We start from the raw sequence: 14,626 nt of genomic DNA, 5'->3' as shown, positions 1-14,626 counted from the left end.
TCCTATCCTATCCTATCCTATCCTATCCTATCCTGTCTATCACATCACATCACATCACATCACATCACATCACATCACATCATATCATATCATATCATATCATTTCATATCATATCATATCATATCATATCATATCATATCATATCATATCATATCATATCATATCATATATCATGAGACATCTCCATACACCGCGGGTCTACTTACGATGAAATCGCCATTTTGCGCTGCCATGTTTCTACAGTAGCCCTAAATGGACAAACTGCTCTACAGAGCGCTAGCTACACTCTGCTGTCTCAGACGACGACATCTTTGTCCTGTGTCGACCACCATAGCTTCTCTGTGTGCTTCAAAAGAGAGGGGTGAACTGTGGGCAGTTGCAAATAATTTCACTTAATTTTTGTTTTAATTATCATTCAAAATAAGGCTGGTTGTGGACCGTGTTATTTTGGTATTATACTATTATTGTTTTTTTTATTACTAATTAAATTTTTTTTTTTTTTTTATTAACGGTTTAGTAATTTTGTTTTGTGTGTTTTTGTCATTTTATTGGTTCTTGTTTTTTTTTTCAGTTTAATTTGATTATTTTACTAAATCAAGCTAAAACAAAATATATTTTATTACAAGTTGAATTTTTTATGATTTTCCCCCACTAAAATAACCCTGGTCGTCAGCTCTGTGTGAGGGACACACTTGGCTGTTTTTGATTCAAAACAGCACTGCCCCCTCTGTCCATAAGCGAGGACTACAATCTGTCAACACAACATGAAAACTACAATTCCCAGAAGCACGAGCTTTTCTGCATGACGTCATGCTGCACGGATGAAAACAGTCGCTGATGATACTATTTATTCCAATGCAAAAGACAGATTGCGTTTACTGATAGATATATTCATCGATTCTGAGCCAAAAAAAGAAAACACGTCATCGCGTGCGGCTGTAGGCTATAATACGTGCATTAGATCAATGGCGTCATCAGAGTGGCGTCTGTCTTTAAAGCTGCTGGATCAACCATCTTTTCCCAAGTCGGTGCTGCAGTTTCCGGAGACTGAACCTGGAGATGTTCCTCCCGGCGAGTATCGGGTCTCCACTCTCAAGCAGCTGGTGTCAGCACAGATCCCAGATACCATACCTGATCCCGAGCTCATAGGTAACATAGAATACAACGCATAAGACTCATAATATTAAGTCATAATATTAGGTGACAGTATGGCAGTATTAATACAGGTAGCCTACATGTCATATGATTACAGTTTTAATAAATTAGTTAAAATGATATAGCCTTTATTTATAAGGTTATAATCTGATGTTGTTGACCAAAGTCACATTAAAACCATTAAAGGTGTCCAGCCCGTTATTACTGCAATCCTTTTAAATGTAGCCTATTCCTGTAGACTAAATACTATTTTATTAGTGCTTATTTTATATTGTTATTTTGTATTAGAACGCAATCTAAAGCAAAACATTGCTTTGCTGATAGAACTATAGTAGTAAATACTTACCATTGCTATGCCAGTATGCTAACTAATAATACTTGTGAATTCATTGGAGTTATGTGGTTCAGGTGAATAGTTAATATTCCAACTGTTGGTACCAATTCCAATTTTGCTTTTAACTGCTAGTTACAAGCAATAGTTCTCTGTTTGTTTCCTAGTCATAGTAGTAACAATCCTAATAGGTACTAGCATCTGTTCCAAGTACGTATTCATGACACACTGTCTTTCCCAGTTGTTAGTTGTAACATTTCTCATATTAATAATAATAGCTTTTTTGCTTCTCATATCTAATGACTAGTCAGAAAGACTACTTTATAGTTTTAATCTTACTAGTTGGATGCAATTTTATAGTTGAAGGCAGGATAGGCAATTTGTTCCAGAAACAATTTTTGTTATGCTGGTTGAAAGTCTCTTCACATCCTGATAGCAATCTCTAAGCAATCTCTGTCAAGCTTTTCAGATTTTTAATCTAATCAATTACACTGTGTGGCATACAACACATCAAATTTGGCTGAGAAATTACTCCCAAAAGTTAAAAAATATTAAAGTCATTATTGTGTAAAAAAACTAGGCATTACAAAAAGTAGTTTCAGAAAGAATTTTTTTTTGGTTAAACTATACCTTTTTATTAATATGGAAATATTAAAATGTACTCTTAATAAGTAGGTGTCAGTAGATATGATAAATGTCTGATTGAGTCATTCATTTGATTTGTTCATTCAGGAGTGAAGTAAGCCAAAATGGTTCTTTTTATGAAAAGGGTAAATGTAAATGTTCTCTTTATGGTCATTTGAATCATTGGTTCACCCAAATTCATTCAAAACGTGGATTCCGAAATCAAACACCACAGTGTATTGCATGTTGTCACCGTTTGTATATATTCATTTGATAAGTGCCCTGGCTTGTAGATATATACATGGCAAAATTGTAGTCATCCTATTTTTATATACTTAAATGCATATTGCCCACTGTGCTCTGGGTGGAGGTGGCACAGGTGCGTGGGCCCTTTCACCGTTTTAATTTGCAGCTTTAATTAGGGGTTCAAGCCTGAAGGGCTGAAACCCTATTGTTATTGTTAATTTTCCCATGATGCATCATTCTCCATCTAAAACTGATCGGGCAGACCAAACCGTAAGTCGCAGAGACTTGAAACTTTCAGGGCTGGTGGTACTCACACCGACTACCTACGCCACCGAGGCACGCCCCGATCGGCCTGACAGGGGCGCTACAGCGAGCAAAAGTACGAAACGGCTCATAACTCCTTAACCGTTAGGCGTGGGCTCAAGTGTCTTATATCGTTGGAATCCTTGGCTCTGGACGGACAAAACGTATGCCTCGGATTGCCTCGTCACCCTGGGAAAAATTTCGGGAATTTTGGCATTTTCCAAAAACCTACTTTTGCGAACTAGTCCTAGGTTTTTGGCGCGACCGGAACCAAACCAGCGCAGCCAGATTCTCTGGAGTCTGAATGTCAATAATTATTAAAAAAAAGTGCAAATTTGGGTTCACGGTCCCTAAGGGCTGCCAAAACGTTTGAGGTGGGAGGGGCCCCTTTTACTCAATTGGCTATTACTCGTCAACGGAACGAGATATTTTCACCAAACTCAGCACGCCTATGTAAGAGCTCACTCTGTGGCTGCGTGAAAAAGGACACGGCGGACCGCCACTCGGTGGCGCTATAGCAACTAAAAAGCTGTCAAAATGATGCATTTCTATGGAAAATCCCATTCAGTGGCTGAAAGCTGCCCTCTTCCTGCCTGATTTGCATACAGCGTCACCAAATCAAGCGTGCGCATGCGTCACGTGATGCTAAAGAAGCTGGCAGACTTTAATGGTGCTTCAACTCTTATAAAGGGGAAAAATGCTCCATATTATTCTGTGCAAAACGACCTTTAAATGACCGAAAAAGGGTCTGCTCTGCGCAAAACTTCACCAAATCGGCTGAGGACGTGCGCCATATTATCCCAAAGAAGCGTGCAAACTTTTACGGAGATCGGGCCATCGGTAGAGGTTTTACAGTTTTAAAGGTTAAAAAAAGCACCACATTCGCATTATAAATGAGCTGAAAATATGAAAATCGACATTTTTCCCCCCCGATGGGCATGTCAAAACGCTTGATAAAGTTTTTGTAACCAGCAGCCCGAAAATCAAGTTCTCAGACCCTATCGTTGTTTTTTTTATAGGCTTTTTAAGGCTCTTTTTATGCCCTTTTTATTAGGGGTTCAAGCCTGAAGGGCTGAAACCCTATTGTTATTGTTAATTTTCCCATGATGCATCATTCTCCATCTAAAACTGATCGGGCAAACCAAACCGTAAGTCGCAGAGACTTGAAACTTTCAGGGCTGGTGGTACTCACACCGACTACCTACGCCACCGAGGCACGACCTGACGGCCTGACGGGGGCGCTACAGCGAGCAAAAGTACGAAACGGCTCATAACTCCTTAACCGTTAGGCGTGGGCTCAAGTGTCTTATATCGTTGGAATCCTTGGCTCTGGACGGACAAAACGCATGCCTCGGATTGCCTCGCCCTTCAGGCGCCAATTTCGAGATATTTTGGGTTTTTTGAAAAACCTACTTTTGTAAACTTCTCCCACATATTTTCCCTGATTGGAACCAAACCACTGTAGAAATGTTCTTTGGAGAGAGACTTTTAATAATTATGAAAAAAATTCAATTTTCCAATTCATGGTCGCTAAGCGGAACCAAAATGTTCAACTGGTCGGGGGCCACTTTTACGAAAATTACTATAACTTGTGAATGGAAAGAGATATTTTCGCAAAAGTTGGGTCACTTGTCTATGAGCTAATACTTCGGTCACTTGATAAAAATTGTGATGATTGTCCTCTTGGTGGCGCTATAACATGAAAAAAACACAAAAACGGCTATTACCACACGACGACTAGTCCGATTGACTTGAAAATTGGTGTGCGGTGTCTTGGCCCTAGCTACCATTTAGACCTATGAGGACATTGGCGTATCTCAAAAAACATGGCCGCCATAGGCCAATGAAATTTGAGCACCTATTATGTTTATGGGTCTGTAATCACGTGGTGTTGCACACATCCGCAAAATATTGCATATCATATGACAGTTCTCCTCATGGTGAACAACTTTGCCTCTTGGGCCATTGCTGTCAATCAAATCGTTAATTAAATATTTGTAATTATGTCAAAAACCTACTTTTGTGAACTTGTCCCTGGTTTTTTGCCCAATCAGAACCAAACCAGTCTAGGACATTTCTTTGGACTCTTTAGATCAATAACTATCAAAAAAAAAGTTGAACTTTTGCATTTAAATAGCTATAACAGGGCCATTTCACAAAGAGGCGTGGCAAAATACACTCAAAAGCCTATAAATCCTAAGGGGAAACTCAAAACTTCACGAAAATTGTTGGGTATATATGGCATAACATGCTGATGAAGCATGCAATGTTTTTAAAGAGATCGGACTATAGGTAGCACTATAACTGTGAAAAAGCTTTAAAAACCATACATTTCCTACACTGAAAAAAAAATTGGAGTGACATTAACTTAAAAAAAGCTAGGCAACTTTTTCCACACAAAAAGTGCTTGTAATATTTACTCGGGCTATTCTAAGTAATATTTACTTACTAGAACCACTTATTTTTTTATGTAAAATACACAAGTAAATTGTACTGGCAATACTCATCTATAGATTGTAAGTTTCAAACTGAGTTTTGCATGATGCCCCCAGAATGCATTGTGGCAGGAAGCATGTCACCATTGTTGAGATTCTTAGGCTGAATCTTGATATCTGTGTGTGAGAAAAGCTTGCAGGAGTTCAAAGTGCTTAGTGTACAGTCTGTTATAAAACGTATTTAACTTTTCTGGTTAAAACTGTGATGGATCTTTTTCTAGAATAAAACAAGGTTAATAGTATATTGCTCATACTCAGGTATAAGATTGGTGAATTAAGCCACTACACAATGATCTTTGAGCTACAGGAATGTCTTTCCTGTAGCTCAATGAGTAGAGCATGGCGCTAGCAACGCCAAGGTCATGGGTTCGATTCCCAGGGAAAGCAAGACTTGACAAAAATGTAAAATGTGTGCCTTGAATACAATGTAAGTCGCTTTGGATAAAAGCGTCTGCCAAATGCATAAATGTAAATGATCATATTCTGATCATCAAGCGGCCAAAAGCATCTGATCGTGTTTTCTCTGCTTTTCTTGCCATAACAAACCCAGATACAGCAATGAGAGAAACATTAACATTAAAAAGTCATCAAACTGCCCAACTAAAGAGAACACTAATCGCCATAATGGTGACATAAAAAAACTCTCTTAATTCTCAATAAGAGCTTATGTAGCTTTAGCTATCGTTTTTGTGATTACAACTCACGTTCAGTTAAAAGTCAAAACTTATTGAGAATAAGTCAGCCACATAAAAAGCAACATCCCGAAATGACCATCTCTGCCACCACTGAACAAGTGGGATCTTTGCGAAAAATCTGTGCGCATTTTCAAATGCACTTTGCTTTCACATTTAAATTTACTTAATATTTTAGGTGCATGTGCTGTGACTATAAAACATTAAATATTATTTATAAATATATGATAAAATTCACTCTTTTTTCTCAGTTAAGTTATTACATGAATAGACTGTACATTTTACCTAAGATATATAGTTCCAACTTAAACTTGATTTTACTATGTAATAATTACATGACTTAATGTAATAGATTTTACCATACCACAAAGTCATTTTTATCAGTGTATGGTAAATTGCCTATATTGGCTGTAAATTGACTTTTCCATCTATTATTTCAGTATAAATAAACTTAATGTCTTTAATGCCTCTGTGCTTAAAAGGCCTTAAAAGCTTGAACCCCGCTAAATGCTGCTTGCAGCTTTAATTATTATTGTAATGTTGTGTACTTTGAGACGTGAGGTAGTTTAACGCTGTCTCTCATGACACTTTTGTTTGCTCCTGCTTTGGATTGTCTTTGGAGACTCTCTGAAGGGAGGGTGGGATCTAATGCTTTCAAAACTAGCTCGCTATTGCTAGCCTCTTTGAAAATTGCCTACCCTACTTTTAAACAGTAAAAAGAGAAATATCCATACATTACATGGTTAAAAAAAATATTACCTTTCTAAAGGGTAAAATAAAATCAGCCAAAAATACTTTTTATAGGGCAAATATTGTCCCTTCATGGAAAAGTTGTGACTGCAGTGTAAGTGGAAGAGAGGGGGTAAACAGAGGGATGTTAAATTCCTCGGGGGGTGTACCACTGCCCTAGAGAAATCTTGGCAAGATTGCAAACAGTTTTCCCATTATCTCCTTTCACAGAATTAGTGTATTGTGGTAGAAAGCTAAAGGATGACTTGACTCTGGAGTCCTATGGGATTCAGTCTGGATCCACTGTGCACATCCTGAGAAAGTCATGGCCAGAACCTGTGATCCATCCCGGTGAGTCGATGCAATTATATGTTCTTCTGCTGAACACAAAAGGAGACGTCAGGCAAAATGTTCATGCTGCTCTTTTCAATACACATGAAAGTATGTTAAGACAGAAACTGTCAAGCTCCAAAAAAGACAAAATGCAACATAAAAGTTCCATAAACATAGTCCATTCATTCATCTATATTGTCCTATAGAGCCAGTGGACAAGGTTGCAGCTGCGAGGGAATTTCGTGTCCTGCAAGCAGCTCTTCACACCAGCACTGCTTACAGAGATTCGGTAGGTTGACTAGACTTTAGGTGAGCGGCATAGATAGCGCTTCAGTCCTGACCATGATGTCTGCTGGAGGTTCTGGATGCTTGGGTACTTTTTCACGTTGCTCTTCTTCACGCATTCCAGGTGTTTAAGATGCTTAACAACAAGGAATCCCTGGACCAGATCATCGTGGCAACACCTGGGCTGAGCAGCGATCCTGTGGCTCTAGGTTCGTTCAGAAGCAGAAATGATTTGCGATGTGAGGTGTTGAAGACTTGCTTATGTTTATTGATTACATTTTCAGGGGTTCTTCAAGACAAAGACCTCTTCATACAATTCACAGACCCAAGCATGCTTGATACGTGAGTGAAGCTCATTACAGTAAAAATTAAATTGTTGCTTTTGTTTTCTTTCTTTTTTTACGAACTGCCCCAACTCATCCATAAAAATACGAATAAATCATTATTATTAGTAGTATCAATAATAATGATAATATAAAAATAATATAATATGATAATATACATATATATATATATATATATATATATATAAATATATAAATATAAATAAATATAAAAAATGATAATATAAATATAATTATACATTTAAATATAAATATAATTATATATACAATACTAATTACAATAATAATGTAAAAGAAAATCAATAAAGTTATACGTATTTAATAATGATGATAATACAACAACACAATTAATAATAAACTTATGATTTTATTAACTAATCAATATTCATATAAGATTTATTATTATTTATTATTATTATTAATAATAATAATAATAAATCAATACTTTTATGTTATTATTGTTAATAATAGTAATACTACTACTAATTCTAATTATTATTAATATTATAAAATAATACATATTATAATTATATAAATGATAATGTATTATAATTGTATTAATTATATTGTAATTATATTGTAATTATAATAAGTCATATTTATTATGTTTTATAATTATTATTGATCATAATAATAATATGAATATTTAATAATAATAATAATAATAATAAACTCTAATAATAATAATAATATAAAATTAACTTTTTTTTAAATAAATTCCTTTAGATAGAATTTATATTTGTATACAAAACAAATTGCAAGCATTTAAGCATAAGCAGTCAAGTTTGTCAGCTTTTTTAAATGGCAGTAAATGTCTATTATATTTCATCAGAAACGTTTTTTTGTTTATGTCACATATTGTGTGTGACTGCCATATGGTGTTTTGATTTTTCTGTTGAACCTGTCTGTGGTTTAATCTCCTTAAAATATGACATTTGAATCATGTGCTGCAATTTGGGTTAAATAAAATCATGCTCCCAGTTTAACTGTCTCACCAGATTGGCCAATTCCCACCCGGCTCTGGTAAATGCCATCATCCTGGTGTTGCACTCGGTGGCTGGCAGCGTGCCGCCTCAGCAGAGCGCCAGCTCCTCCAGAAATGTGTCTTCTAGCTCTTACAGTGACATGCCAGGTTGGTGTCAATTTAAACACAATTTAAGTGAAAAATTGCCCACCATTAACATAATGTGACAGGTCATTTTGGTGATCCAATGTAGATTTAACGCTTAAAACCTTTTGTTAATCTACAGGAGGTTTCCTCTTTGAAGGCATGTCTGATGATGAGGAAGACTTCCAGTCGGTTTGTTATGATTTATTGTTCTTCATTAAGAGTATGTGCATTTACGATATTGGATCCTAAGCTTTATCATCTGTAGGTGAATCGTGGTGGGCCGTCCACTCTTGCTAGTGGTTTTGCCGGCATGAGGCCAGCTTCGCTCGGTTACAACGGCGCCGTTGGCCCCAGGCCCATCACTCAAAGTGAGCTAGCTACAGCTTTAGCCCTCGCCAGCACCCCTGAGAGCAGTGCTGTTACACCAACTACAGGAAACCAGGTACAGTACACAGGAGCGCCATGAAGAGTTTTAAAGGAGGTATGCAAGACAGAATTTTTGGCCCCCCTTCCACCAGAAGATGAATGTGTTCTTTCTTTTGAAGTTTAATAAGAAATTGAAATAACTTATTCGTTAACATTTAGATTATTTCAAGTAACGGAAAGTAACAGAAATTTCAGTTTCAGTTTTTTCCTTACATTCACAAACGCGTTAAATAATAATACTGTGGTAAAATCTAATTTAAATCTGTAAATTATATAAAGTAAGAAGTAAATTCTCTTCCCTTTAAAATACAGTGCATGACGTCTTAACTGCCTTTTTACTTTTAAGTAAAAGTTAATTTCTTACTATTAAATATCAATAACCTCAAAATTCGAATTTTGAATTTGAAATTTTGTTAAATCTTAAAATCCAAAATTACAGTTTGTGTTCACATAATATATGTGTATGTAATGTGTATAATTATTATGTAAATTTGAATACACACACATACATGTATATTTTAGAAATGTTTGCATGTACATATATTTATATAATTTATATATTATATATAAATATACAAAAAAAATTCTTAAATATATAAATGAATGTGTGTGTGTGTGTGTGTGTATTTATATATTCATAATAATTATACACATTACACACATGTGAAAACAAACCTTTTATTTTGGATGCGACTAATCACGATTAATTGTTTGACAGCATGAATGAAAATCAGATATTGCAAATAATTAATGAATAATTGGTGGAATTTTAATATAGTTGTGTTTGTGTTTTGTTTGTATGGAAGCTTGTTTCCACCTCGGAATAAAAAAATGTAACTGTGAACTATTTGCAAGAACTATTTTCTTGCAATTGCGAGAAAAAAACATCAGCATTGTGGGACATAAATCCATAATTGCTAGTTATAAAGTCAGAAATGTGAGAGATGTACTCAAAATTCTGTGAAAAAATACAGAATTGTCTTTTTCTGTGACAGGGTCCCTCTTCTGGAGTGTCCCCTATCCCTGCAGGCACCCCTATAACGAACGACCTCTTTAACCAGGCACTGCAGCAGGCCCTGCAGGTCTCCAGCATGTCCAGCCTACATGTGAGTAACCACCAGAGATCCAGTCACAATTTAGACCAGCATCATCATTACAGTTTCCATCATCAGCACTTCAAACATCTCAAATAGAGATGTATACATTCTTCCAACCAGTGTTGGGGAAAGTTACTTTTTAAAAGTAATCCGTTACAGTATCGCAACTCCCTAAAAAAAGTAACTAATTACTTTACTTTTTATGGAAAGTAATATGTTATGTTACTGTTGCGTTACTTGCGTCACCTGGTCTGGCCGTGCTTGTTTGACAAAGGTTCTATATTTGGCAAATGTGAAGGACCTTTCACAGCAAAAGTAAAATGAATAAGCCTCAGGCTGAAGGAAATGCAATTTCATGTCTGTACAGTAGAAGATGCAGCTCAAACAAACCTTTCAGCTGTGCTGCCGTTCTGGATTGCAGAAGAATATGAAAGATGCTAATGTTCTGCACGACCGCGAAGGTGCGTGCGGCAAAAATTGCATCATCGCAATGCGAGCGGTCATGCGCGAGAATGTGTAACACCTCTTTTTGCGTGGTGCTGTGGACTACATATTTTGTTACTTTGCGGGTGCACAACACGCGTACACTCTGCTTATTACACACACAATGATGTGCAACAGCACGCAAACATGCCAAATATTAAAAATAAAAGGATTCCTCTATGAGGAAGCGTTCAGTCTTTCCGCTGACACAATTTCACCATGAAAATATTGAATCCGGCATGGTAAAAGCTTAACTGGCTTTTAAAGGGATAATCCACCGCTTTTTCATATTAAACTATGTTATTCCCTTAACTAAGACGAGTTGATACATACCTCTCTCGTCTCAGTGCGTGCACTTAATCTCTCTGACGTGCGGTGACGATCTGATAGCATTTAGCTTAGCCCACTAAGCCCAGTTCATTCACTATGGTACCAAACAGAGATCAAGTTAGAAGCGAAAAAAATTTCAGACGTGACTTATTACTGCACCGAGTCGAAGTATTCTCAGAAGTGCTATTCCGCCATACATTATAGTTCCTTTTAATCCGCTTAGAAAAGCGCCACGTTTTATTTTGTGTCACCATACTTGATCGTTCAACTATTTGTGTAACTGTATTTAAATAGGGAAAATGTGGAGGTGTTTGGTCGCTTCTAACTTGATTTCTGTTTGGTACCATAGTGAATGAACTGAGACGAGAGAGGTATGTATCAACTCGTCTTAGTTAAGGGAATAACACAGTTTTATATGAAAACACGGTGGAGTATCCCTTTAAAGAGAATGGGAGATGAGACTCTGATTGGTTTAAACACACCCATAACTCATTAAGACACTAGGTACAACCCTTTCAGATCATGCGCCGGGCGTGCCGACTGTTTTTTTCCGTCGTTTAACTAGCAAAAGTGGATTCGGACCTGCGTCATGTGCGGACCATGCGCTTAGATTGGTAAAAGAGGGCTCAATAGGATTTTCCTTTTTAATGATTTATATTCTGTTCACATTTTCAGTTTAATTAAAACAAACCCTGGTGCGATTGCTCTGTTAGTGCGGTTTATTTGAATAAGTGTGAATGCCATCTGAACCCTGGTGTGCACCAAACAAGCGAACCGGTCCGAGACCACTGAAAAGATGGGTTTCGGTCCACTTCTAAATGAACTGTGGTGTGGTTCGATTGAAATAAGTACACAACACAGACCAAAGACATCTGCAACACACTCATTACAGACACATGAATATTAAAATATGACCACGGAGATAAAAAAAAAAAAAAAAACTGTTGAGGGACCTTAAAATCTAACCCTATATAACAACAAACTGCCAAAACGAGGGAGAAATGCGGGAGAACATTTAAAAGGACTAAGGATACTTTCAATACATTCAAGAGCACTAGAGTCTCTGAACAAATGACACATGTCAGTTTAACACAGAAAGAATAAAGCAGTTACTTTTTTTGAATTGTCAGTCTACATTATTGTCTTCTGTGTATCAGAATAATCCATTGTGTCATCGCGGTCGTGTACAACAGTGTCCTTGTTTGCACATATATTTCATTTGAAGAAGACGTAATTAAATATGTGCACATATGTGCTGGTTCATGTTTACAGCACTAGAGTATATGAAATAATATACTTAATCTTACAACACTCCCCACATAGTGGGGAATACAATACAGTATTATACAATACAATACAGTTGACTTGAAGGAGTGAATGAAAACAAGTGAGTGAATTCGGACAGCCGCTGTGTGTACATTGGCTGTAAACTCTTTATTGCGGTGAAATGTGGGATTGAATGAGTACATTCGATAACGTCCACTATGGTTTCGGACACCAGTACAAAATGTCTGTCCCTTCAAAAAGTGCACTATTTAAGGGTATAGGGGGCGATTTCCGCTGTGTCCTCACTACAGTGAAAAGGGACCTCACTCAAAAAGGGTCACGCTGTGCTGCGTTCTGAACGTTGTTTAAGCGACATATACCGGTATTGCGGTATAATCAAAATACAAAAATAAATACCAGTATTTGGTATGAACCGGTATACGTCCAGCAATACCAGAAAACCAAATTTGCATCTATTCACGGATTTGCATTGACTTTGTATGTAATCTACCGCCGCAAATAATTACATTTGCTAAATTACAGTGTGTAAACTATTGAACCAGGACTGAATGCACTGTATCATTTTCTTTTTTGGTCGGACCAAAAGAATCAAGTGAACTGAACTACAAGTGTGAACACATCTTAAAGTAGAACTGCTGATTCTGGAGTGACTCTGTTTCATACTGTGTGTAGAATCAGTGGCAGTCACAGCTCCAGCAGCTGCGGGACATGGGCATCCGTGATGAGGAGCTGATCCTGAGAGCCCTGCAGGCCACGGGCGGAGACATCCAAGCAGCCCTGGAGCTTATATTCGCTGGAGGCGCACCATGAACCAATTCTCTTAAGTAAAACATTATTATGATGTTACAACCAAGGCTCCCTGCACTCCAAGGCAAATTTACCACTACATATTCAATATTTTAACTACCTATTTGATAGTGTTGTTTATCTTTAATTTATATTTAAGTTGTATTTTTCAATATGTACATTGAATGCGGTGCTATCAGCTGTTTTAAGTGTGGTTACTGTAAGTATTGGAGCTGGTTACTGCCACGGGATAAAATAATTATTAAATTATTTTTTTCAGAAAATAGATATAATTCAGACTTTTTTCCCGCAATTGTGAGTTTATTTCCCTCAATTATAGATATGTCATAATTATAGATATGTCATCAGATATAAAATGTCATAATTGCGAGCCAAAATTATCTTGAGAATCTTGAAGAAGAAAAAAAGATGTAATTACTTTTTTTTTGCTTTTTATTTGATGGCAGAAACAATCTTCCATAGTTGAGGGCCTACAATATATATCACAATTGTACATTCCTGCTGTGTTAACTGTGTTTGGTCAGCTATTATCCTGGCAAATATTGATAGCTAAAAGCTTTAAGTATGCCTGTTCAGACAATCATTGTTATGTTTTGTTTTGTCATTTATTAAAATATTCCATGAATATGGTAAAACTTGTTTCACTGTAAGGATGAATGTCGGTATCTGTTTTCTATTAACCTTCGATTTTAACCTTTTTTTTCTTTTATTTAGGAAATTGTATTTTTTTTATTTAAATGGAAGCTTATTTCTCCCATGTAAGATAAAAATCATACTTAATCTTAATTATGTCATATGAATATGATATTATGTCATTCTAAGTCATTTATGAGATGAGACTTAAAAAGTAAAAATTGTGACATGCTACATCAAAATGATGACGTGTAATTATGACTGAATTTATGAGTCATAATTTTGATTTTTTTAATCTAATAAATTTGACCATAGTCTCATAATTATGACTTTGTATGTCAATTTCGATTATCTAATAATTTCAACTTAGTACAGGTCATATAATTAGAATATCATCAAAAAGTTGATTTATTTCACTAATTTCATTCAAAAAGTGAAATGTGTATATTATATGCATTCATTACACACAGACTGATACATTTCAAATGTTTATTTCTTTTAATTTTGATGATTATAACTGACAACTAAGGAAAATCCCAAATTCAGTATCTCGGAAATTTCGACTATTACTTAAGACCAATACAAAGAAAGGATTTCTAAAAATCTTGGCCAACTGAAAAGTATGAACATGAAAAGTATGAGCATGTACAGCACTCAATACTTAGTTGGAGCTCATTTCGCCAGAATTACTGCAGCAATGCGGCGTGGCATGGAGTCGATGGCACTGCTCAGGTGTTATGAGAGCCCAGGTTGCTCTGATATGGCCTTCAGCTCTTCTGCATTTGGATTATACTTTCTTGCATTATTTGGGCCTGGCATATCGCATCTTCCTCTTCACAATACCCCAGAGATTTTCTATGGGGTTTAGGTCAGGCGAGTTTGCTGGCCAATTAAGAACAGGGATACCATGGTCC

The 14,626-nt window shown here is 36.3% G+C and overlaps 1 protein-coding gene across 1 annotated transcript; it reads left to right on the top strand.

The window, feature by feature from the left end:
* The first annotated feature begins 794 nt into the window (after window positions 1-794).
* Window positions 795-13,395, top strand: ubl7a (ubiquitin-like 7a (bone marrow stromal cell-derived)). Its single transcript, XM_067436148.1, has 10 exons — window positions 795-1,150; window positions 6,808-6,927; window positions 7,116-7,198; window positions 7,319-7,403; window positions 7,479-7,536; window positions 8,537-8,670; window positions 8,789-8,838; window positions 8,915-9,091; window positions 10,071-10,181; window positions 12,945-13,395. The coding sequence occupies exons 1-10, from the start codon at window positions 823-825 to the stop codon at window positions 13,080-13,082; spliced, it is 1,284 nt and encodes a 427-aa protein (XP_067292249.1). The 5' UTR covers window positions 795-822; the 3' UTR covers window positions 13,083-13,395.
* Window positions 13,396-14,626: the final 1,231 nt, after the last annotated feature.

Source organism: Pseudorasbora parva, chromosome 25 (assembly GCF_024679245.1).
Source record: "Pseudorasbora parva isolate DD20220531a chromosome 25, ASM2467924v1, whole genome shotgun sequence".
Classification (NCBI taxonomy): Eukaryota; Metazoa; Chordata; class Actinopteri; order Cypriniformes; family Gobionidae; genus Pseudorasbora; species Pseudorasbora parva.
Note: the sequence above shows the minus strand (reverse complement) of the source record. Positions and strands in the feature narration are given on the sequence as shown.